Below are 27,015 nucleotides of genomic sequence, written 5' to 3' on the forward strand. Positions count from 1 at the left end.
TTCTAGGAGCAGAATCTTTATTCTAGGAGCAGGATCTTTATTCTAGGAGCAGGATCTTTATTCTAGGAGCGACAGAATGTCCTCCTCGGTTCGGTTCGCTATGTGACTGTGTGAAGAGCAGATCTGAATCCTGAGGAGGAATCATGATGAACAACGCGCAGCAGCAGGATATTCTGTCGCCTGACTTCGTGTTGATGCGTCTGGTGTCCGCGGCCGAGGACGACCGGCTGCTGGACCGGGAGAACGGGAACCTGCAGCCGGGCGGAGGAGGGATGGGGACCGGTACCGGTATCGGGCTGGGGAAGGAGGTGCTGGGTCTGTCGGGGCTGGAGATCAGCAGAGATCCGACTGCAGGCCTCGAGCATCTGAACAAAGCGACGCCGAGCAGCGACTGCACGGCTGCACCTGACATCGGAACCGGGCCCGGTACCGGTACCGGAGGTCCGGAGAGCCGAACCCCGCTGAGCCCTCCTCCTCCCCCGCAGAGCCCCCTGCAGGCCCCGGGCTTCAGCCCCGGCCTCCGGCCTCAGCTGCTGCTCTTCTCCAGCATCCTGCGCACCGCAGACGGGATGCTGGAGCTGGACCTGGACCGGCCCCATCGGAACCAGCCCAGGGATGCTCTGGGTCTGGGTTTGGACCAGCAGAGCCTCCCTGGGTCCGGCTGCTCCGGCCCGGCTGCTGTCAACAACAACACCCTGAGACCCGGAGTCGTTCTGCAGCCGGACCGGACCGCAGAGCTGCAGGATTCTGCGGAGCTCTGCGGTCGGAACCGGCTCATCAGAACCCCCCCAGACTGGCCCTTAATGTCGGACAGATCCAACCCGCTCATGGTGGACTCTAAGTGGGGCTGCGCCTCCAGGGACCGGGACCGGGAGGGAGCCGTGTTGGAGCTGGCCCGGAGGTTCGGAGAGCTGGGGGTCGGCTCGGTTCCGAAGATGCTGCTGAAAGCCGGAGAGTGCGCGTGTCAGGGGGGGGCACACAGACCGGCAGGAGGAGGACCAGAACCCGGGGAGGACCCCACAGAGACCAGCGATGCTCTGCTGGTTCTGGAGGGGCTGGGCAGCGGGGATGTATCCGGACTGGACCTGGACCAGGACCTGGACCAGGACCCAGAGGACGAGGACGGACGCAGAGAGTTTCTACTCAACAGGAAAAGAGAAATAGTCCAGAAGATGTCCGGGTCTTTCTCCATCAGCAGCTTCCAGGAGCAGCTGAGGAGGCAGGTGGAGGAGACTCACCTGGGCGGACAGGTGACTCACCTGGGCGGACAGGTGTGCAGCCTGCACGGCGGCACCGGGACCGGGACTCCATCCAGCCGGCTCTCCGGAGACTCCCAGGTGGTCTCTCAGGTGTCAGCCACGTCACAGTCACACACACCTGTCCAGAACTCACCGTGGACCACCAGCCCGAACCTGAGCCAGGTGTCGACCCCCAGCAGGAGGCGTGGTGGAGCGGACCGGTCACCCACCGGCTGGCCCGGGTCCGGGTCCGGGTCCGGGTCCGGCGGGGACAAGACGCTCAAAGTCCCGGTGAAGTCCAAAAAGGGCTCGTTGAAGATCCGCCTCAGTAAACTGTTCCGGACTAAAAGCTGCAGCGGTTCCAACCACCTGCTGGACAAGAGACCCTCCGTGTCCTACTCGGTGTCTTCTGCCGGCAGTCTGTTGGACATGGCGAGCTCACCTGGAGCTGAGGACGCAGACAGGTGAGCAGCTCCACATCAGACACACCGTAAACACTCTGTCAACAGTATGAACCTGTTATTGATCAAAACGTTACTGATACTAAAGAAAAGCTGTTAAATGAATAACTGAACTATAATGCATTCTTAACTAAATATCATTTTGGGAAAAGTGTCAACAAGTCTATTATAGCCTTATATAGTGCCTTTAATTGTATTTAGTGTGACTATTCCTGTCTGTAACCTGCTAAGTCTATTCATCTAGGCACAAAATAATGTTTATTAAAATATATGCAAAAAATAAATAGTGCATTAAAACAAATCAGTAAGATAATGTAAAAGAAAGGTGAAAAACAGCTATATAATGTATCTTTAAACAGTAAATGAACTGTAAAATACTGGAATTAATAAAAAAGCAAACAGTATTATTCATTAACAGTACAAAGCTGTACATTTCAGCAACAATATAATAATGTTAATTTTACAATAACATAAAGGCAAACCCTGCTGCCAGTTCTTTACTGTTATTTTACTGGGACATTCTTAACAGTGTAAGATAAGATACGATACGATAAGATAAGATAAGATGAACCTTTATTAATCCCTGGAGGGAAATTCAGGTGTCAAAGCAGCAACATCAGCAAACAGAGTGAAACACAGGAGAGGTAAAGGTAAACACACATTATAAAAACAATAATAGAGATATAAAAGATACAGAGTAAATGGGTGAACATAGTGTGTACAGTCCGTCAATAAATAAATGTAATATGTACATATGTGCAGTCTATAAAGAGGTATATAGGATGTATAGTGTAAAGTAAGTGTAACGTGAGCCAGTGGTTAGAGTCCAAGATGGTTGCAGATAGTGCATGTTTAAAAGCAGATAGTGCATGTTTAAAGGTAGATAGTGCATGTTTAAAGGCAGGTAGTGCATGTTTAAAGGTAGATAGTGCATGTTTAAAGGTAGATAGTGCATGTTTAAAGGCAGGTAGTGCATGTTTAAAGGTAGATAGTGCATGTTTAAAGGTAGATAGTGCATGTTTAAAGGTAGATAGTGCATGTTTAAAGGCAGATAGTGCATGTTTAAAGGCAGGTAGTGCATGTTTAAAGGTAGATAGTGCATGTTTAAAGGCAGATAGTGCATGTTTAAAGGTAGATAGTGCATGTTTAAAGGTAGATAGTGCATGTTTAAAGGCAGGTAGTGCATGTTTAAAGGCAGATAGTGCATGTTTAAAGGCAGGTAGTGCATGTTTAAAGGTAGATAGTGCATGTTTAAAGGTAGATAGTGCATGTTTAAAGGCAGATAGTGCATGTTTAAAGTTCTTAAAGTCCTAAAGTACATGGCCATAAACAGTCATCTTCTTATTTCCCACTGTCAGTGAAGGCAACCCTCATGCCAGGGGAGCAATCAAGGCCAAGATCTGAACCGGTGTAAAACTGCAGAACCAGCAGTGCTGCACTTTATAACCAGACATATTATATGCAATATTTCTGCTTTCAAATGTCCGTTCATGAGTTCCGTCTGATGTCTTTAGATCGGTAATAAGAACTCCCCAAAATGGGAGATTGTTTTCAAAGACAGGTCAGGAAGACATCAGCAGGAGGAAAAGCATTCAGTATTTTAAAGGGACTGTTTGTAAGAATCATAATGTGTTGTTAACAGCTTCACCTGTGGCCATTAAGTCAACTAAAGTCAGCGTCCTGTTGCTGGCGCTTGTGCTCGCTCTACATAGACATGAAGGAGCATCACTCAACACAGTGAGGAGACACACGTCAGCTAAAAGCACAATATCACTCTATATTTCAGCTGCTTGGCAGTAATGTTAGCTGACCAGACCAAGGTCTCTCCATGAATCAATGCTGATCCTAGTGTTGGCTTTTCCCGCCTCAGCCTCCCGACCGCGGCCGGAGGGAACGGGGGAGACGCCGGAGTTTTGGTCGGAGACGATAACGTTTCTCTCTGCGGAGCCCCGTCACTTCACAAGACACGGGAAACCTCTGTTGGTCTGGAGGAGCTGCAGCAGTTATTTCTGCACAAACGTCCACTGAACATTCACTAGATATTCTCAGAGCTAAACTAACTCTTCTGCAGTGTGGAGTGAGCAGCATGCACGTGAGAGGTGGAGCGAGCTGAGCGAGGAACGAGCGCGGTGTGTGAGTGAAGGCAGGCAGAGGAGCAGAGTACAGCAGAGACTCCGGTCCTGGAGACCAAAGCTACGGTCTCCCCCGCGTCCTCCGACCGCGGCCAAATGTTTAACAGCTTCACTAGATACAACCAAGAGGTTTAGGTGCTTCACTGGAGTTTGTGTTGGAGTCTGAGTAGATTTATACGCTTAAAAAGTTACAAACAGTCGCTCTAGAAGAAGCAACCCAATGTGACTGTTTTGAGGACTCACTCAGAGTCCAGCCATGTCATTGTCTATTATTGTTTTCTTGATTTAACTCCTTCAGCCGGCAGTTTATCGGCCTTCTCTCAAACATCCCAAAAACTTTTTATTGATGCAGAGATTTTTCAGACCATTTGTGGCTCGTCGCCCTCTCTATATCCCTCTCTATATCCCTCTCTATATCCCTCTCTATATCCCTCTCTATATCCCTCTCTATATCCCTCTCTGTATCCCTCTCTATATCCCTCTCTATATCCCTCTCTATATCCCTCTCTATATCCCTCTCTATATCCCTCTCTATATCCCTCTCTGTATCCCTCTCTATATCCCTCTCTATATCCCTCTCTATATCCCTCTCTATATCCCTCTCTATATCCCTCTCTATATCCCTCTCTATATCCCTCTCTGTATCCCTCTCTATATCCCTCTCTATATCCCTCTCTGTATCGCTCTCTATATCCCTCTCTGTATCGCTCTCTATATCCCTCTCTATATCGCTCTCTATATCGCTCTCTATATCCCTCTCTGTATCCCTCTCTATATCCCTCTCTGTATCCCTCTCTATATCGCTCTCTGTATCCCTCTCTATATCCCTCTCTATATCCCTCTCTGTATCGCTCTCTATATCCCTCTCTGTATCCCTCTCTATATCCCTCTCTATATCCCTCTCTGTATCGCTCTCTATATCCCTCTCTGTATCCCTCTCTGTATCCCTCTCTGTATCCCTCTCTATATCGCTCTCTATATCCCTCTCTATATCCCTCTCTGTATCGCTCTCTATATCCCTCTCTGTATCCCTCTCTATATCCCTCTCTATATCCCTCTCTATATCGCTCTCTGTATCCCTCTCTATATCGCTCTCTATATCCCTCTCTATATCCCTCTCTGTATCGCTCTCTATATCCCTCTCTGTATCGCTCTCTATATCCCTCTCTATATCGCTCTCTATATCCCTCTCTATATCCCTCTCTGTATCCCTCTCTATATCCCTCTCTGTATCCCTCTCTATATCGCTCTCTGTATCCCTCTCTATATCGCTCTCTATATCCCTCTCTATATCCCTCTCTATATCCCTCTCTATATCCCTCTCTATATCGCTCTCTATATCCCTCTCTATATCCCTCTCTGTATCCCTCTCTATATCCCTCTCTGTATCCCTCTCTATATCGCTCTCTGTATCCCTCTCTATATCGCTCTCTATATCGCTCTCTATATCCCTCTCTATATCCCTCTCTATATCCCTCTCTATATCCCTCTCTGTATCCCTCTCTATATCCCTCTCTGTATCCCTCTCTATATCGCTCTCTGTATCCCTCTCTATATCGCTCTCTATATCCCTCTCTATATCCCTCTCTGTATCCCTCTCTATATCCCTCTCTGTATCCCTCTCTATATCGCTCTCTATATCCCTCTCTATATCCCTCTCTGTATCCCTCTCTATATCCCTCTCTATATCCCTCTCTATATCGCTCTCTATATCCCTCTCTATATCCCTCTCTATATCCCTCTCTATATCCCTCTCTATATCCCTCTCTGCATCGCTCTCTATATCCCTCTCTATATCCCTCTCTATATCCCTCTCTGTATCGCTCTCTATATCCCTCTCTATATCCCTCTCTATATCCCTCTCTGCATCGCTCTCTATATCCCTCTCTATATCCCTCTCTATATCCCTCTCTGCATCGCTCTCTATATCCCTCTCTATATCCCTCTCTATATCCCTCTCTGTATCGCTCTCTATATCCCTCTCTATATCCCTCTCTGTATCGCTCTCTATATCCCTCTCTGTATCGCTCTCTATATCCCTCTCTATATCGCTCTCTATATCGCTCTCTATATCCCTCTCTGTATCCCTCTCTATATCCCTCTCTGTATCCCTCTCTATATCGCTCTCTGTATCCCTCTCTATATCGCTCTCTATATCCCTCTCTATATCCCTCTCTGTATCGCTCTCTATATCCCTCTCTGTATCCCTCTCTATATCCCTCTCTATATCCCTCTCTATATCGCTCTCTGTATCCCTCTCTATATCGCTCTCTATATCCCTCTCTATATCCCTCTCTGTATCGCTCTCTATATCCCTCTCTGTATCGCTCTCTATATCCCTCTCTATATCGCTCTCTATATCCCTCTCTATATCCCTCTCTGTATCCCTCTCTATATCCCTCTCTGTATCCCTCTCTATATCGCTCTCTGTATCCCTCTCTATATCGCTCTCTGTATCCCTCTCTATATCCCTCTCTGTATCCCTCTCTATATCCCTCTCTGTATCCCTCTCTATATCGCTCTCTATATCCCTCTCTATATCCCTCTCTGTATCCCTCTCTATATCCCTCTCTATATCCCTCTCTATATCCCTCTCTATATCCCTCTCTATATCCCTCTCTGTATCCCTCTCTATATCCCTCTCTATATCCCTCTCTATATCCCTCTCTGTATCCCTCTCTATATCCCTCTCTATATCCCTCTCTATATCCCTCTCTATATCCCTCTCTGTATCCCTCTCTATATCCCTCTCTATATCCCTCTCTATATCCCTCTCTATATCCCTCTCTATATCCCTCTCTGTATCGCTCTCTATATCCCTCTCTGTATCGCTCTCTATATCCCTCTCTATATCGCTCTCTATATCGCTCTCTATATCCCTCTCTGTATCCCTCTCTATATCCCTCTCTGTATCCCTCTCTATATCGCTCTCTGTATCCCTCTCTATATCGCTCTCTATATCCCTCTCTATATCCCTCTCTGTATCGCTCTCTATATCCCTCTCTGTATCCCTCTCTATATCCCTCTCTATATCCCTCTCTATATCGCTCTCTGTATCCCTCTCTATATCGCTCTCTATATCCCTCTCTATATCCCTCTCTGTATCGCTCTCTATATCCCTCTCTGTATCGCTCTCTATATCCCTCTCTATATCGCTCTCTATATCCCTCTCTATATCCCTCTCTGTATCCCTCTCTATATCCCTCTCTGTATCCCTCTCTATATCGCTCTCTGTATCCCTCTCTATATCGCTCTCTATATCCCTCTCTATATCCCTCTCTGTATCCCTCTCTATATCCCTCTCTGTATCCCTCTCTATATCGCTCTCTATATCCCTCTCTATATCCCTCTCTGTATCCCTCTCTATATCCCTCTCTATATCCCTCTCTATATCGCTCTCTATATCCCTCTCTATATCCCTCTCTGTATCCCTCTCTATATCCCTCTCTATATCCCTCTCTGTATCCCTCTCTATATCCCTCTCTATATCCCTCTCTATATCGCTCTCTATATCCCTCTCTATATCCCTCTCTGTATCCCTCTCTATATCGCTCTCTATATCCCTCTCTATATCCCTCTCTATATCCCTCTCTATATCCCTCTCTGTATCCCTCTCTATATCCCTCTCTGTATCCCTCTCTATATCGCTCTCTGTATCCCTCTCTATATCGCTCTCTATATCCCTCTCTATATCCCTCTCTGTATCCCTCTCTATATCCCTCTCTGTATCCCTCTCTATATCGCTCTCTATATCCCTCTCTATATCCCTCTCTGTATCCCTCTCTATATCCCTCTCTATATCCCTCTCTATATCGCTCTCTATATCCCTCTCTATATCCCTCTCTATATCCCTCTCTATATCCCTCTCTATATCCCTCTCTGCATCGCTCTCTATATCCCTCTCTATATCCCTCTCTATATCCCTCTCTGTATCGCTCTCTATATCCCTCTCTATATCCCTCTCTATATCCCTCTCTGCATCGCTCTCTATATCCCTCTCTATATCCCTCTCTATATCCCTCTCTGTATCGCTCTCTATATCCCTCTCTATATCCCTCTCTATATCCCTCTCTGTATCGCTCTCTATATCCCTCTCTATATCCCTCTCTATATCCCTCTCTGTATCGCTCTCTATATCCCTCTCTATATCCCTCTCTGTATCGCTCTCTATATCCCTCTCTGTATCCCTCTCACTGCTTAGTCATTATTCACAGCGGCACACTGGAGGAAGGCTATGATTAAAAAAACATAGCTTCACAAGTCCTGACTGCCGGAGCTCAGAGCATCAAACAGAAGAAGCTGCAGGACCCAAAACTGCTCTCAAACTGAACCTCTGCAGCCACTAACACTTTCTTCTTCTTCTTTGCACTCCAACTCTCTTCTTCTTCTTCTTCTTGTTCTTGTGCCTGTCTTGATGTGTGTCCTGCAGCCACAGCCAGCCCAGACTGACCCGGGCCCACAGTGCCTTCTCCCCTGCCTCCCTCGCTGCCTCCCTCTCTGCTTTCACCGGTAAGAGCTGCTCGCTGCTTCACTTCTAACTCTGGTTTACTCACAAACTCTTTCTTTACAGCCTAAAAAAACCCTCCCTGACACAGAACACTCCTCTCCAAACTCTCTGCAAATAAAGATGACATGTTATTTAATACACTAAAACAGCATGTGAGATATTTTAGTACGTCTGAAACCTCAGTAGCTTAAAAGATAAGAAGTAGCTTCAAATGGAAGAAGTCAAAATGACATTAAAACTGTACTTAAGAAAGACAGAAATGTTGAGTAAATGTTCTGCCTTTCTTCCCTCCACTATAAAGTCCAGTGGTGGAAAGACTCAATACAGCAGACGCATTTATAAAAGTATAATTAAAACCTCTGAATACAGAGTATCAGAGGTTTGTTTGACATACAGTAGATAGATCTTTATTTTGTGCTGTTGTGCAGCAGTTGCAGCACAAAGTGGGAAGGAGTGCAAATATTAGATATCAATAAAGAATACAAATATCAACAAACGGAAATCAAGTAATCACCTCTGATCCACCTGTCTGAAGTCACTTTAACGTTATTCACCATAAAACACGATCAAAAGGCTGTTTTAAAAGTCCATCAGCTATTTTGAATGAATCGTTTAAAGGAAATTTTTATGCAAAAGTGCCAAATAATCAGTTCCAGCTGCAGCGTTGTGACGACGTCCTGCTTTTCTCTGTTTCATGTGACAGGAAACTGAATATTGAATTGTTGATTAAGAGAAAAAAATAAGCTATTTGAGGACGTCGCCTCGTGTTATAGGAAACTGTGACGGGCGTTTTTCACCAGTTTCTGATATTTTATAGATGAAACTATCAGAGCTGCCTCCTCTTAGTCCACTAGTCGGTCGTTTTGTTCTCAGTCCACTAGTCGGTCGTTTTGGTCTAAGTCCACTATTCGGTCGTTTGGTCTCAGTCCACTACTCGGTCGTTTTGGTCTCAGTCCACTAGTCGATCGTTTTGGTCTCAGTCCAATAGTCGGTCATTTTGGTCTCAGTCCACTAGTCGGTCGTTTTGGTCTCAGTCCAATAGTCGGTCGTTTTGGTATCAGTCCACTAGTCGGTCGTTTTGGTCTCAGTCCACTAGTCCGTCTTTTTGGTCTCAGTCCACTAGTCGGTCGTTTTGGTCTCAGTCCACTAGTCGGTCGTTTTGGTCTCAGTCCACTAGTCGGTCGTTTTGGTCTCAGTCCACTAGTCCATCTTTTTGGTCTCAGTCCACTAGTCGGTTGTTTTGGTCTCAGTCCACTAGTCGTCGTTTTGGTCTCAGTCCACTAGTCGGTCGTTATGGTCTCAGTCCACTAGTCGGTCGTTATGGTCTCAGTCCACTAGTCTGTCGTTTTACATTTACTCAACATTTCTGTCTTTCTTAACTACAGTTTTAATGTTCATTTTTGTCTACTTTTAAGCTGCACTTCTGCTCCTCTACATTTCAGAGGGAAATATTGTCGGCTATACTTTTTATTTATGTGACGTCTGTAGTTACTTTGCAGCTTAACATTTAAAATATAAAACATATAATGAGCTCATGAGATGAAATGTCATAAAACAAGCTGCCCAACAGTATAAATATTAGTTCCACCTCTATCCAAGGCACCTCTTCTAAAAAGGCATATATATTTAAAAAATAAGAATTATAACTAATTGTGACTTTTCGGTTGCCAGACTTTGGCTGGTGTATCCCCCTTTAGAAATATAAGACATAGATACATTTTGCTGATAATAATTATGGCCATAAACTCCAGTAAACTTGTAAAGGGAGACAGGAGCATTCTTAAACTATTTGTTTGTTTGTTTTTTCCTTCACTGTCGATGTTTGTCCTCATCACACCGACGGGGACAAACAAAGATGACCTTTAATTCAGGATTTATGGGATTCAGTTTCATTTGGGGAAAGTGAAACGTTAACGCTGTGTGACAGAGGCGGCCTGTCATCTCCACCTGGTCTTCTTTCTTCACAGTAATCATATTTTAGGGTAGCGCAGTCGTATTGGCTAATTATACGTGAAGATTCCCAGCTGATATCAGTATGTCTGTACGTACAGTGATGGCGACGTCGTGCTTGTTAAGTTGAATTCACGTCGTTGTTGCTGGTGTGCCGTCAGATTATCACACGCTGACGACATAGTTCACATTAATGATAAGGACATTTTGGAAAAACGCTTGTTTGGTGTCTTAGTTAGAGTCGGATGAGAAGATTGATAACAGTTTCATCTCGCTACGTTCAGAAATGTTGAGCTTGAAGGTATCCTACTGAATATACCAGGGCTCAGCAACCTTTACTATCAAAGAGACCTTTTAGGCAAAAAGAAAAAAATTTGTCTGGAGCCGCTAAACATGTGATCATCGTGATGAAGGTAACTCAGTTTACAGTCTCAGTATATAGTATATCAGTCTAATGCAGTGAGGACCAGAGAGACAATGTACTACGGAGTATTAGGGCCACATTGAGGGAAAAAACATCTGATATCTCCAGAATAAAGTCACAATATTACAAGAAAAAGAAAATAACACGTAAAATTACTACTTTATAATATTATGACTTTATTCTCTAAATCTCAGATTAACTCTGTAATCTCTGTCAGCAGTGTTGCTGTTGTTGTTTTCACTGTTCCCCCGTTCAGTCCTATGAGAGCATGAAGCCTAAATGACTCGACCTCCGAGTGGAAAAATAACCCGGTGATCTTCCGCATCCATTGGGCCCACGCAGCAGGCGCAGTAGCGTCCGCTCGGTCACATGACTCGGTCATGGAGTCACAGTCGTCACACCGTCGTCACGCCGTCGTCACGGCTTGGCGCTCCAGCCTCGGTCTGGGTATCACTCACATGAAGAGACGAAGGGAAATAACTCTGGATTCAGCTGTTGGTGCGTTTTAATGATTTAAATCAGGACTATCAGAGTGTTCAGACTGGGGAGTTGATTCACCTCAAAATAAATGATCCTCTGAGTTACAGTCGTCTCTTTCCCAATAGAAGTCTACGGGGAAAAGTCTTTTTGGGCCCGATGGCATCACGTGACGGACACGGAAGTTGTAATTCGACCGTTTGGCCACTACGTAAATTTGCTTCAAAGCCCGGCGCTCTTCCTGGGGGGGTTGGTTTAGCACCTTTAATCATTATAAAACAATTAGAAAAACATCAAGCTGTGGGTTTTATTAAACCTACCTTTGTACAGAACCAGGCTAGCTGTTTCCCTCTGTTTCCAGTCTTTATGCTAAGCTAAGCTTCATATTTAACAGACAGACATGAGAGTGGATTGATTCTCTATGCCCTGTTAAGTTCTAATAATAAAAAGTACGAGAGCAGGCAGCATTTCCGGTTTAAAAAATTTATTTCTAAACATCTGCAACCTTCAGCTGTTCTCACCAGTCAGCCTGTGTAACTGGTGCACCAGATAAGATAAGACACAAAGGCCTCTGGGTAAGAAGGGCGAGGAGGTCTGTAGCTCAGCTGGCAAAAATGATTTAGCTGACTTTATGAGAATCGTCCCACAACCTCCGCAGGGCTCAGGAGGACATGCTGGTGTCCCACATCGCTCCCAGATCTCAGTTCCACTAAGTCCACTTCTTGAATATGATGGTTTTTGTAGTTTAACGAGCTAACCTCCAATTAGCCAGGAACATTAAAGCTAAGGCAACATGTCACGCTGGCGGCCCCAAAGGAGCGACGGGGACTTCAAACCCCAGAAGTCCTGTGCAGAAGTGTGCTGGTGTTTACCAACCCAGCCGGTCTGTGATGTTTCACAACCCCAAAAAACAGAAGCTGAAGAGATGATAGAGGAAGAGATGTGAAGCGGGAGAGTCCAGCTCGGCTGTGGGGATTTCAATTTGTTTCTTTCCGTGCCAGTAAAACATCCCCCGACTGCAGAATCTCACTTTGGTGAACAGTGAATCTGCAGCATCTCAATTAGCCGGGATGGGATGTTCCTTCTTTATTGCAGTGATTCAGGCTGATTAGCTGGGTGTAATTCTCCATCAACATCCTGCCTGGTGCAGCTTTAATGGCACTGCAGCGCAGACAGAACAACACACAATCACAGAAACACCAGCCAGGACCGGGTCTCCTGTCTCTGGTGTCTGTCAGCTGAAATATCCATAACAGCTGTGCATTTTGCAATAAAAGCATCCCATTAGGCACAGATGTAGGTTTATATGTTATGAAAAGATATAGATATCGGGGCGCTGCAAATATGGCTCCTGAAAATGGCCAAATAGGCGCTAAATATTCCTAAATGTTGCTGATTTTATGAGTCTTGATGATTTCCAAGAGTGTGTTCAAGCTGATCAGATGAGATGTCAGAAGATCACAGACACGTTTTTATTACCTCTTTATTTTTTAAAGGTGCTTTTTAAAACTTTTAACCTGAGAAAAAGCATTATTTACCGCTAATTATTAAGCCGTCATTTCATTATTATTAACATCTTTTCTTTCTGAATGTGAATCTCTGGTGTTGAATAACAATCTATATCTTTTCATAACATATAAACCTCCTGTGCCAAATTTGATGCTTTTTATCGCAAAATACACAGCTGTTATGTTTGACTGCCCCGTTCTTTATGTCACTCTTCCTCTCTTCTGTCCTCTGGCTTCAGGTGAGACCGTTTCTCTGGTGGATGTGGATATTTCACGGCGAGGGGCGAACACGCCACACCCTCCCACGCCTCCTCCTCCTCCACGCCGAAGTCTCAGTTTGTTAGGTACTCTTCTCTCCTCCTGTTCCCTCCTCATCATCATCTTCCTTCAACAGACACACATAATGATGTCATATGGTAAATGATATGCAACACAGTCTCACAGCAGGTCGGGAATACATTAATGAATTTCACTTTTTCTTTTTGTGACGCTCAGCACGAGTTTCAACAACGTATTTTTAGTGCGTTTTCCTACAAATGTTAAAGCAACGTGTGACGATAAAAAAACAAAAAACACAACCCGTTTAACGGGATCAGAACGAGGCTTCGTACTGAAATAGTGTCGTGACGCCTCATAGTTTCCATCGTTCTCTCTTCTGTGCTGTGTGTTTGTGTTTTAACCGTTAGTGACGGGGCTGTCTGAACACCAGGTAGCTCGTATTTATGTTTCACTAGTGGACGCCACGTATACAACTACACCTACTCAAAGTGACAATAATCAAGTGAACATCTTCATCTACATCGTATTTCAGCCTGTCTACGTTTAGATGTTGTTAGATCTTTCTCTCTCTCAGTCATGTTCTTACTGATCAGTTTAGTTTTCTGTCGTATGTTTCTGTTGTAATCTGATTGGAGAAGCTTTGAAAGGTCAAACTACAGATTTCATTTGAATCTGACTGAATGGATGAGGACAGAGTTTCCTGTCTTATCACGGTAAAAGAAGGAGCACGTTGGTCCGGTGTTTTTTGTGCAGCGGCACCAAAAACCAAACACCCAAATCAGAGTTTCCCGCTAATCAACAGCATCAACACTGATGTGTGTTAATATATGGAAATACATCTACTGTAAACAATGTGAGAAACATCAGGGCCTGTTTCAACTCCTTATTTATAACTTCTTTGACCCTTCAGATGGTTTCTGCTCCGAGCCGACTGAGATTCTCTGTTTTATCCTCTCGGTTTGACTTAAAAGATTTATAGTTACTGTCAGACAGAACAGACGATGTCGGTCTGTTAACTTTCATCTCCTCCCTGATCGGATACTCTCATTATGGTTTCTAAATAGAGGAATCTTATTGGTCAATATTAAGTCTTTTAATTTGGTGGACTGAGACTTCCTGTCTGATGGTGTTGAAAAACTCCTTTCTTCCTTCCTTCCTTCCTTCCTTCCTTCCTTTCTTCTCTTTTTCCCTCTCTCCCTCACCCTCTCTCCTCCTTTCTTCACATGTTGAATTTTCTTTTTGTTTCCTTCCTTCCTTCCTTCCTTTCCTTCTTGCTCTCTCCTTTCCTTCCTGTCCTACCTCCTTCCATCCCTCTCCTCTCCTACCCTTCCTTCATTCCTTTCCTTCTTGCTCTCTCCTTTCCTTCCTGTCCTACCTCCTTCCATCCCTCTCCTCTCCTACCCTTCCTTCATTCCTTTCCTTCTTGCTCTCTCCTTTCCTTCCTGTCCTACCTCCTTCCGTCACTCTCCTCTCCTGCCCTTGTATCCTTCCCTCCTTCCTTCCTTCCCTACTTCCTTCATTCCTTCCTTCTCTCCTTGCTCTCTCCTTTCCTTCGTGTCCTACTTCCTTCCTCCCATCTCTCTTCTCTCCTGCCCTTGTTTCCTTCCTTCCCTCCTTGCTTTCTCCTTTCCTTACTACCATACCTCCTTCCTTCCATTCCTCTCCTCTCCTACCCTTCCTTCCTTCCTTCCCTTCTTGTTCTCTCCTTTCCTTACTACCAAACCTCCTTCCTTCCATCCCTCTCCCTCCCTTCCTTCCTTCCTTCCTTCCCTCCTTGCTTTCTCCTTTCCTTACTACCATACCTCCTTCCTTCCAATCCTCTCGTCTCCTTCCCTTCCTTCCTTCCTTCCCTTCTTGCTCTCTCCTTTCCTTCCTGTCCTCCTTCCTCCCTCTTCCTCTTCCTCCCTCCCTTTTTTCCTTCCTTCCTTCCTTCCTTGCCTCCTTGCTCTCTCGTCTCCTTGCTGTCCTTCCTCCAGATGACATAGCCGGACCTCAGCCGGGTCCTTTCCTAGTGAGCGTTATGGGCGCCTCCCTGCAGTCCCTCCCCCTGCCTCTCCCTCCTCCTCCTCTTCCCTCCCACGCCACCATCCAGCACAGTCTCAGCCTCAACGGTAAGACGTGGCGGTGAATCCACGCCGTCGCTTCCTGTCACTGAAGCATGGCAGTGAATCCACGCCATCGCTTCCTGTCCCTAAGACGTGGCAGTGAATCCACGCCGTCGCTTCCTGTCACTGAAGCATGGTGGTGATTCCACGCCGTCGCTTCCTGTCACTGAAGCATGGCGGTGATTCCACGCCGTCGCTTCCTGCCACTGAAGCATGGCGGTGAATCCACGCCGTTGCTTCCTGTCACTGAAGCATGGCAGTGAATCCACGCCATCGCTTCCTGTCCCTAAGACGTGGCGGTGAATCCACGCCGTCGCTTCCTGTCACTGAAGCATGGCGGTGATTCCACGCCGTCGCTTCCTGCCACTGAAGCGTGGCGGTGAATCCACGCCGTCGCTTCCTGTCACTGAAGCGTGGCGGTGATTCCACGCCGTCGCTTCCTGTCACTGAAGCGTGGCGGTGATTCCACGCCGTCGCTTCCTGTCACTGAAGCGTGGCGGTGATTCCACGCCGTCGCTTCCTGTCACTGAAGCGTGGCGGTGATTCCACGCCGTCGCTTCCTGTCACTGAAGCGTGGCGGTGAATACACGCCGTCTTAGTTTATTTTTGTCTTTCCATTAAAAAAGAAGAGAATTAAAATGTTAAACTAACCTCACGCAGCACCTTTAAATGTTCTCTGACATTCTTCCTCTCTGATTTAGACGCCTTCCTCCGGGCCCTCCCTCATTCCACCCCGTCACCGGCTGATGCTGCGCCCCCTTCCAGACAAGCTCCGCCCCCCATGTTGTGCGCCCTGCGGCGGTCTGAAGCCAGCAACTTCACCGCCAGTCTGAGAGAGCTGGAGAAGGTACGACTCAGTTTCAGTTTCAGTTTCATTCGTTATATGTCTTTTTCATTGTGTTGCACCTGCTGAACTAATTATTTAGATTATTTTCATTATCGATGAATCTGCTGATTATTTTCTCAATAATTAATTAATCTTCTGGTCATAAAAAAACATCTGAAAATATTATGGGGTGGGAAAAAAATCGATTTGAATATGTAACACATTTCTTTTTAGTTTTTTTTTTAAGATTTCTAAATAGATGTTTTAATGCCAGAATCAATATATTTGCTAAATTTGAGTCTATGTGGAGGTAGAAGGAAGTTACCGCTTTTATTGTTATATATATATATCCGTTCCGTATCCGTCAACCGAAACAAACCGCAGCGAGCCGAAAGGAGGAAGTATAAAACGTTGGAGGGTCTGCGTATACAACCTGAACCCTCGCATGTTAAACCTGTGTTTGAATCAGCAGAAGGAGGGTTAGTAACGTTAGCTGTTAGCAGCCGTTAGCAGCACAGTCCTGACTGGTTAAATAACGGAGCTACTAACATTAATGGAGGTGCCATTGAGTTATTATTATGAGGCGTTCAAGCTCTGCTCAGTAAAATTACTATTGGACGAAGGTAAATTACAATGTTATCATGATGCGTTCAAATGTAATCTTGTAAAAAAAAATGTTTTGGTGAGAAACTTGAATAAATCCAGTTGTTTGTAGGAGATGTTTTCCCAGAAATATAAAATGAAAAATAGAGAGAGAATTATGACTTGTTTAACTTCATAACACCAACTCAAACACTAACTTTAATCAAAGCAAATATTTAATAATCATATTCATTTGAATTGTGTGTTTTTATGCAAACAACCACTATAGATGACGATAACAAAGTACAGTACGGTACTGTGTACAACATAGTTCTCCCCCAGAAGCTACGGTGTAATTACAACACTGTAATTTACCATGTATATAATGTCAAATATATCAAACACTGAATGACATCAGATCTAAAATGTTAGTCCTTCATTTAGCTCAGAGATTTCAAAAGTGGAAGATACAATTTCTGAGTGGTAGACAAAAATAAAGACTTACCTGCCACAGTGGCAGGAAGTGAAGAAAGTTAACTTCAGACCCTGGTGGCGTGAACCTAATGACCCAGGGAAACAAACTGTACATTTTACATTACTAGAACATGAAACCCTTTGAAAGGCTTCCTTAATGCGTCATATTACGAGGATATTGAGCTGTGGAACACAGATACGCTCCTGTGAGTACGAGCATGTCGGCTTGTTGTGGTGACAGTTTGAACTTTGGAGAGGAGAATAAAGAGATGAGATTGTTCCTGTTGGTCCGTCCTCAGTGCGGCTGGTACTGGGGTCCGATGAACTGGGAGGACGCGGAGATGAAGCTGAAGGGGAAACCGGACGGATCCTTCCTGGTCCGAGACAGCTCGGACCCCCGATACATCCTGAGCCTCAGCTTCAGGTCGCAGGGAGTCACCCACCACACACGCATGGAGCACTACCGAGGTCAGACACACACACACACACACACACACACACACACACACACACACACACGCACACACACACACACATCACATGTCTGTACACTAACTGACAGCAGTGTGCACGGTACATGCATGTGATACTGTGGATATCCGCACAGATGAACGTGTTCATACTTGTGAGCATAGAGCCTCCACAGTCTTACATTCTAGGCTGCAAACACTTGCAGAAGATGAATTTTACATCACGTAAACTCTTCTTGCTATATGCAAGGGATAATGTACAGCGAGCCGGTCATTGTTGTGAAAGAATTACTTATTACTTATTACTTACTACTTAGGGCTTATTTCACGGCTACTTACTGAAGAAATCAATATTTTGACACAAAAACGGTCCTCCATCAGTCCGACATCAGAACTGCGCCCATAGCAACAGTCTGTTATACGTAGCAACAGTCTGCTATACGTAACAACGGTCTGTTATACGTAGCAACAGTCTGCTATACGTAACAACGGTCTGTTATACGTAGCAACAGTCTGCTATACGTAACAACGGTCTGTTATACGTAACAACGGTCTGTTATACATAGCAACAGTCTGTTATACGTAGCAACGGTCTGCTATACGTAACAACGGTCTGTTATACGTAGCAACGGTCTGCTATACGTAACAACGGTCTGTTATACGTAGCAACGGTCTGTTATACGTAGCGACGGTCTGTTATACGTAACAACGGTCTGCTATATGTAGCAACGGTCTGCTATACATAGCAACGGTCTGCTATACATCGCAACGGTCTGCTATACATAGCAACGGTCTGTTATAAAGAAATTACAGTCCGCAGAACGCCGTGATTGACCAATCAGAATCAAGTATTGAACACAGCCGTGTAATAAATTAAACAAATTAATATAATAACAATTTAACCGAAACACCACAGCTACCTGCCTAACCCTAGCCCTTAAACTAATCTAGACCTTAAACCTATTTATTCAAGGATTCAAGGTTTTATTGTTGTAGCTCCGCTCCGCTCCACACACCAAACATAAACTGATATTCAAAATAGTTCAATCAGAATATAAACACTGAAATAGGCAATACATTAGAACAAAGTATATAAAAGTACAGCACTTCCCTGCCTATCTTGCATTATGCTGGCATATGTGTGCAGATATGCAGGCATAATGCATGCTCACGGCAACTCATATACACACACACACATACACACACACACACACACACACACACACACACACACACACACACACACACACACACACACACACACACACACACACACACACGATGCCTATGGAAACATGTGCATCCATAAGCTGGTCATTCCACACGTCAGCCATGTATAATGTCACACCACCACGATGAGTCACAGACGACATTTAAGCACACATGCAAGCTGACCACAACCCAGCGTACCGGTACATACTGTGTTTTATGGATATGAACATAAAACTTTACCTGATATAATCTCTTAAAATCCGTCTTTAATGAAACAGCAAATCATCTGAAAAGGTGTGAAAGTCCAGTCTGGACCCTGGAAACAGAAGTAGTCTGACTACTCAAGGCTCACTTACTGTTGTTGTCTCATGGTCTTCCTCAGTGGATGGACTTCGCTGTGTGTGAATACATTTGTGATTACATTTTTCTCGTACATTTAAAAAATAAAAAACCTAACTGATGACCGATTAGTGGAGAAGAGTCGACATAAATTGAGGCAAAAACTAGTTTGGACAAGTCAAAATGTTGTTTGGAGACTTTGTGATTCCAGTTTATTTAAAGATAAGTTTACATTTCCATTTAATTTTGTATTAAAACTATAGTCACATGGCCCATAAAATTAGATTAGAGTAGATTCAATTGTTGTCATTGCACAGGCTGCAGTACTGAGACAAGAACAGGCAGTTTAGCGTCCAACCAGAAGTGTACAGAGTAATATAATATAATATAATATAATATATAGAATGTGGAATAAACAGTAAGAGCTATGAATACATTGGATATATAGAGTATGAGCAGTATGGATATTATTAACATATGAATATTCTAAGATACATACAGTATGATCATAGTAAGCAGTGCAGGTATAGGTATTAAATATATTGTGCAGAGTGTAATTACAAGTAATACTAATAGTAGGATAGTCTATAAACAGCTGGAGGTATGATATGAATACAGTGTATACACTATAGATCTGATATGTACAGTATAGACGGTAGTAAACCAAGGTGCAGAGTGTATGTATTACTTCATTGAAATAGGTTTTGCTTGCTGTAATTATTTCTGTTCATAAAGACTATTAAAAGACGACATGTTGAGTTAATCAAATCTACTGGTAACTTCCAAAGTTACAGTCTTTTTAGTACAATAACTACAGCAAGAGAACCCTGGTTCAGTGAACATATGGAGACCTGACTACTGTTTTAGGATAGCCTTGAAAAAGTGTGAACCAAACTATTAACATCCAGAGACGAGACGGAAAATGAGAGAAACTGGAGGAAAGCACAGCTGTCTGTGCAGCCTGTCAGTTGGCTGTTTGTGATTAATTAACAACAACAGAAGAGTCAGATTTTGCCACTAAAGTGATGCAAGAATAAGCGTCGAACAAGAGAATTGTGGAATTATCTTGAATAAATACTTTTGATTGCATTCAGAATATTTTGTCAAGTAAAATCACAAGTCTTTATTGACTGTTTCCTTAGTATAAAGACACAACACTATCTGTCGTTAGCAGCTCAGTCCTGATTGGTTAAATAACAGAGTTACTAATGTTAACGGAGGTGCCACTGAGTTATTATTATGAGGCGTTCAAGCTCTGCTCAGTAAAAAAGATACAACATTATTTGTATATACAGTATATATATATTTATTACTTCTCAATACACATATACATTTATGTAGTAAACATATAAATAAGTGATATATGTCCTGTTTACATTACAGTTTATTCACTTGGCAATTACTGTACAAATATATATTATTTTATTTTATGTTTTATGTATGTTATATTTTATCCCTTTATTCAAACTTCTGCACTTTGTATGTGTTAGATTCTCGTTTTTTACGGCCATGTTTTTTCTTTTTATACATATTAATTGAGTGTTGCTAGAGGGAGCCTGACATCCAAGATTTTCATTTCCAACGACTGCTTCTCTGTCAATGTTGTGCATTATGACAATACTTGAAACTTTCCTAAATAAACCTCTAAACATGTTAAATGTAATATTTTCAAGGTAATAACCAAACACTGTTACATTTATATCATAATAAGCACATTATTGTAGCTTTGCACACACTGACAATAACAAGAAGAGAACAACAGGAAACCACAAGAGAAGAAATAAATCACAATAAAGTCAAACACGACACGATGCAGTAAGGTCACACTACGACACCGCAGCATGAATAACTCACATGACACCACATGCATATCTGCACACACGCCACACGTGTGAAGCGCTAACAAGGTGACTCATGAACGATACATGAGTTACACACACACACACGCGCACGCACACGCACGCACACGCACACGCACACGCACACACACACACATGCACACGTCCATAAACGAGGCTCTACATTAATGAGTCATCATCATAAAGCTATAGAGTCATGCCTGGAAACACATTCATTATTCAGACGTGCAGCCCCGACTGACACAACGCGTTCACATCAACACGTTCACATCAACGCCATCACGTGTGCATGAACGCATCGCGGCCTGACGTGAGGAGTCAACAGGAAGTCAACAAACACACACCAACTCTGCTGCATGTGTGTAACCGCAGACCGCTGGCTTTTATTCTGAAATGTTATACTAAACATTAATTTTAAGCAGCGACATAAGCGTCATGGAGAAGGTCAAACATCTCAACCACTACTGGATGGATTGCTGTGAAATAGGGCTTCACGATTAGGACTAACATGATAGCCACGATTATTTATCACGATCATTCGTTGATTTTAGGGACAAATCCTTTTTGTTGCACTTCCACATTTAAATAAACCGAGCGCTGCTCTCTCTTCCATGTTAAGCTACATTTCTGCTGATGTACCGATCTTCACATTAAAATACGACCGGTCCTTATTCACAGTTTATCTCCGAGAAGAAAAATTAAATTATTCCAGAACTTTTGGGCTGGGAGAACTTTAACCCTTTCACAGTTTTCACTTCATCCAATTTAATTAGAACATTTAACTTATTCAGCATTCGGTTGTGCTTAGCTCCACCCTCTCGTATCATTGCTGGTGGAAAGAAACCAATATGGTGACGGCCAAAACCCAATATGGTGATGGCCAAAAATAAAGATGGCGATGACAAAAAAACAATATGGCGATGGCTGAACTCAAGGCTTCAAAACCGCAGCCCACAAACCAACGGATGGTGCCACGGTGACTACGTCCTCCTCTATCTATCCAGTCTGTGGGCGGGACCGCTCCCTAAAAGTGAAGCCAGAACGGAGCACGCATTTTAAACATCGTGGTCGATCATGTTCATTTAAATGTGGGAAGCCAAAATCCTGATTAATATGTGATTATATGTGCAGCCCTGCTGTGAACGTATATTCAAGGTCCCCAGAGGATGAATTCAGTTCACTCTGCTGAAGCATTTTCTGTGAAAGAAGAATACAATTTCTCAGTAAAAAGAGAATCACAGTTAAAACTTGGAGGCTGATGTAGGCAGATAACGTGTACGTGATGGTCTGACTGTTTGTTTTCTGTATACAGATGTTTAATGTTTCTATGATTAATAGATGATAACATAAAGAAAAACATTCCTCTCCGTCTGCAGGGACGTTCAGCTTGTGGTGTCACCCCAAGTTTGAGGATCGCTGCCACTCGGTGGTGGAGTTCATCGAGAGAGCCATCATGCACTCCAAGAACGGCAAATTCCTCTACTTCCTGCGCTCCAGAGTCCCAGGTAAGATATAGGTCATATATCAGAGTCCCAGGTAAGATATAGGTCATCTATCAGTCCCAGGTAAGATATAGGTCACATATCAGAGTCCTAGGTAAGATATAGGTCATCTATCAGAGTCCTAGGTAAGATATAGGTCATATATCAGAGTCCCAGGTAAGATATAGGTCATCTATCAGTCCCAGGTAAGATATAGGTCACATATCAGAGTCCTAGGTAAGATATAGGTCATATATCAGAGTCCCAGGTAAGATATAGGTCATCTATCAGTCCCAGGTAAGATATAGGTCACATATCAGAGTCCTAGGTAAGATATAGGTCATATATCAGAGTCCCAGGTAAGATATAGGTCATTTATCAGAGTCCCAGGTAAGATATAGGTCATCTATCAGTCCCAGGTAAGATATAGGTCATATATCAGAGTCCCAGGTAAGATATAGGTCATTTATCAGAGTCCCAGGTAAGATATAGGTCATTTATCAGAGTCCCAGGTGAGATATAGGTCATCTATCAGACTAAGTGCAGTAATACGTTTGTGTGTGTGTGTGTGTGTGTGTGTGTGTGTGTGTGTGTGTGTGTTTGTGTGTGTGTGTGTGTGTGTGTGTTGCAGGGCTTCCTCCCACCCCGGTCCAGCTGCTGTATCCTGTATCTCGCTTCAGCAACGTGAAGTCACTACAACATCTCTGTCGCTTCTGCATCCGTCAGATGGTCCGCATCGACCACATCCAGGAGCTTCCACTGCCCAGGTACACCGCTGCTACGCTGTCATGTGACCATTCAGACACACACCTGATGACACATACTGTATACACACCTGTTGTCAATCATTTTAGAACTCATGGACCAGTGGTTCAGGGTTCCCAACGCGTCATCAGAGTTTGTCTCTTTACCTCTTTGTTGAGTTTTTAACTCTTTAATGAATATTTTGTTGAGTTTTTAACTCTTTATTGAACATTTTGTTGAGTTTTTAACTCTTTAATGAACATTTTGTTGAGTTTTTAGCTATTAAGTAAACATTTTGTTGATTTTCTAACTCTTTAATGAACATTTTGTTGAGTTTTTAACTATTAAGTGAACATTTTGTTGAGTTTTTAACTCTTTAATGAACATTTTGTTGCGTTTTATTGTGTCACAGACGGATGGAGACACAGTGGGATTGTTGCTGTGCTTAACATTATGTATAATAATGAAATTACCCTCAGGAGAATTAGTTTGTCTCAGACCTCCATGATTTTAGTGATGATGATGATGATAAGCCCCATGCTAATATTCTAGCATACAGTACGCTATGCTGAGTGATTCATGTCATATTACAAGTGTTAATACTACAAACACACTCTACAGACACTTGGCTGATTGTTGATTTTTGTTCTCATGTTTATCGCCCCCTCTCTCCAGACCGCTAATATCCTACCTGAGTAAGTTTTATTACTACGACCCCGAGGAGGAGACGTACCTGTCAATCAAGAGCATCCGGAGGGCGGTGGGAGCAGATCAACAGGCCGAGTCGCAGACGTAGCAGCAGAGATCTTCTCAGCTCAAGTGAGTGTCACTCGGGTATATATATATATCATATATATATTACACAGGCTACACAAAACATTCAACATTCATCTTTTTGTACTTTGTCTGCTTTTCCGAAAAAATCAATTGTTAGGAAAAGGTTGAATAAAAAACATCTCAGAGGGACTGTAGTGGACACCAGTACACCAGTGGTGGAAAGTAACTCAAATACTGTACTTAAGTACAATTTTTAGGTACTTTTGCTTTGCTCACGTATTTAATTTTAATGCTACTTTATACTATTGTACTTTTTACTCCACTACATTTATCTGACAGCTTTAGTTTATAGCTGTGGCGAGCTCAAACTGCGCTGTGTCGCGAGCATAGATGGCGCTCTACCGCCGGGAAACAACAGGTGGTGTAGCTCTTATTGTTGTCCGGGTGGAAACAGTAGAGATTATACACACTGTTCAGTTCCAGAAACAGGTTGAGATAACGAAAAGGGAAAAAAAAGTGAGAAAATTTGCCATAATCAGGAGAAATACGAGAGAACTGTGACCCCGGGAGGAAACCGGGAGAGGGCGATGAAAAGCAGGAGAGTTAGCCTCACGGTTTCGCTGTTAACAAGATATTTATGATTCTTACATTGAGTCCCTTTAAGTAGGAGAACTTTTTCTTCCACTGGTTAACACAAAACAATTTTGAAAGTATGATTAAGTCACCTTGTGATTGACGGTCTGGGAGTTGTCCGTGTTTTCGTCTTGCAACGTTAATTGCATTTTAAAGACGGCCGCTGAAGCTGTGACGTTTGTTTGTTTGGCTGAATGAATATTTCTTTGTTTTCTGGCGAGGAGTTAATGAATATTTTACACAACGTTGGTGGTGCCTTTGAATAAATCTGCTACCATTTAGTCAAACATCGTGGATGGTGTCTGTAATCAGAGATATTTGAAGGATTGGTTTCAGCAAACAACCGCCACACTTCTACATCTTCGAAGCAGAATGTGGAGGGCTGGAGGTTTTGGAAAGAGTTGGAACTGCTACATTATCATCATCATCATCATCATCATCATCATCATCATCATCATCATCATCATCATCATTTCATTCATATGAAATGTATTTGTTCTACTATATCTGATCACATGTGAATGCAGCTTCATCCTGTCTGTGTCTCTGCAGGTTTCTGTATGGAGGACTGATCTGTACTGGTCTGCCAGTCTTCCAGCATCAGCCAATCAGAGTCCCTGGATGTGTCTCAGTGTCTCCAGCTGGACTTGGACGGACCCGCCTCTCTCTTGGACTCGGACTAACAAAAAGGAGGGACGAGCGTTTGTGGCCGGACGGCGGGAAAACTGTCAGCGAGACGTTGAGATGCAGAGGACGCCGCCTCGTCTTCAGACGGACCGCAGAGACGTTCTCGCCTGCCGAATGCGTCCGTCGGTCTGAAACAAAAAAGGAGAATTCTGAACTTGATTTGCTCCTGAACTGGACTTTTCAAACACACAATGCACTGGTCAGTTTGTACAACCGTCGTTTGCTGCCGTTTCCTTGTTTTTCCTTCCATGCTGTCAAAAAGAGGAGAGATATACACACCGAGGCGGGGCGGCAGAGGCCCGGCGGCAGAGGCCCGGCGGCATGAGGCCCGGCGGCAGAGGCCCGGCAGCGAGGGGGGTTTAGAGAGACAGGCCGCCATGTTGGACGACCTTTAACCTTAAACTGGGTTTGATTTTCTGCCTTGAAATAACTACATTAAATTGTTAGCCTCAGAGCTAATGAAATGCTAATGTAAATTAAACGTATCTGACATAAAATCAGTTTAAGATTTAATTCAAGACTTTATTCTATTTTGTTTTTTTACGTGGAAGGATTTGATGAAATCTTTACAACCTCTCATCTTAAACTTTAAACTCAAACATCTCAACCTTTGGATGGTTTGATTTAGTCTGATTATAATGCTGCCTTTAAATGAACCTGGTGTTTGCAACACGGGAAGTCGTGTACACGATATTCTCGGCGTTCAAGTGGTTAAGTCGTGAGAACACCGCTGCTAAGCAACGGCAATATCAACGTTACTGTCGGCGACTAGAAGCCACAGAGGCTAACGATTTAGCAAGCTAGCTAGCAGGTAACATAATGCAGGAAATGTAAAGACATAATGACAGAGGAAGAAGATGAGGTCGTTGGAATATCAACATTTTCCTCAGACATATAAAACTAAGAAGAAAAATAATATACAACTAAAATTATATTAACTTATTATGCACCGAAAAACGAACTTCCAAGGCCTCCGCCATTTCTGACAACGTCAACAAACACGTTCATACGGACTCTACTGGTGAACACGGTAAACACAACACCACCTGAAGGAACCAGTAGAGGAGTGTTGTTGTTTTTAATCATATGAACGTAGCTCGCTCGCCGCTCAGCTGGTTGATAAGCTGCGTCCGATACTCAGCACCAGGTGTCCTGGAGCTGCCGGAGCTGCAGAGCTTTCTGGTCTACTGAAGCTCCTGTTGGATTATTTGGTATCTGTTGCTCTTTTATTAAATGATTTCAACACATCATAGTTGCTGTTTACATTTGGACTTTGATTCACTGGAATAGAGAAAAATACACCAAAGAAAATACAATCTACATTAAAACAAACAGCTGATTTTAACACGGTTTTATTCCAAACAGCTCGTTGGAATTAAAGACAAAATAATGCAAAAAGGGAACCATGTCAGTTCTTTATAATGTTAAGATGATGATTATTATTTTATTATTCTTCATCAACGACGTGTCCTTATGATTAAAGCCCTCATGCTGATGGGAAGGAAACAAAAATAAATCTTTTACATTTTCTGATTTAGACAGAAGAGAGTTTTAAAGCCTTTGTGAGTTTGGCGTTCCTGTACTGGGAGGTTAGGAACCACATTTTTCCCACAATGCCCTGCCTCAGAGTGTGTATATCTGCCGTGACTCATCTCTACCTGTCAGTTTGATTTGTTGAAATGCCTCCAGGTGTATTTTGCTCGTTCTATTTCTCAGAACCCTGAAGCAGTGTTTTCAGTAAAGAAGAAGAAAAATAAACGTTGGTGTGTGGCTTCCTTCTTCCATTTCAATATTTACATTTTTTTAATATATATTTCCTCATTATTATATTATACGGAGCCCCCCTAGAC

The 27,015-nt window shown here is 43.5% G+C and overlaps 2 protein-coding genes across 3 annotated transcripts in view; both read left to right on the plus strand.

Moving 5' to 3' along the window:
- socs7 (suppressor of cytokine signaling 7) lies at positions 1-26,905 on the plus strand. Of its 2 annotated transcripts, XM_074631220.1 has the most exons (10): positions 1-1,702; positions 8,261-8,340; positions 12,937-13,041; positions 14,953-15,087; positions 15,783-15,928; positions 17,263-17,431; positions 22,220-22,348; positions 22,956-23,091; positions 23,744-23,887; positions 25,031-26,905. In XM_074631220.1, exons 1-9 carry the CDS (start codon positions 144-146, stop codon positions 23,862-23,864), a joined length of 2,580 nt encoding a protein of 859 aa, XP_074487321.1. In that variant the 5' UTR covers positions 1-143; the 3' UTR covers positions 23,865-23,887; positions 25,031-26,905. The 2 variants fall into 2 exon arrangements, with proteins under 2 accessions (XP_074487321.1, XP_074487322.1); XM_074631221.1 differs by lacking the exon at positions 14,953-15,087.
- Positions 1-27,015, plus strand: part of LOC141765186 (ATP-binding cassette sub-family C member 10-like) — a 90,567-nt gene that overhangs the window by 15,228 nt on the left and 48,324 nt on the right. The gene's annotated exons all lie outside the window — the stretch shown is intronic.

This window comes from Sebastes fasciatus, chromosome 3 (genome assembly GCF_043250625.1).
Source record: "Sebastes fasciatus isolate fSebFas1 chromosome 3, fSebFas1.pri, whole genome shotgun sequence".
Taxonomy (NCBI): domain Eukaryota; kingdom Metazoa; phylum Chordata; class Actinopteri; order Perciformes; family Sebastidae; genus Sebastes; species Sebastes fasciatus.

Coding starts and splice junctions, on each gene's coding strand:
- socs7 (XM_074631220.1), top strand. CDS start 144: ATGATGAACAACGCGCAGCAGCAGGATATTCTGTCGCCTGACTTCGTG. Junction 17,432..22,219: donor ACGCATGGAGCACTACCGAG/GTCAGACACACA, acceptor CTCCGTCTGCAG/GGACGTTCAGCTTGTGGTGT. Junction 23,092..23,743: donor CAGGAGCTTCCACTGCCCAG/GTACACCGCTGC, acceptor CCCTCTCTCCAG/ACCGCTAATATCCTACCTGA.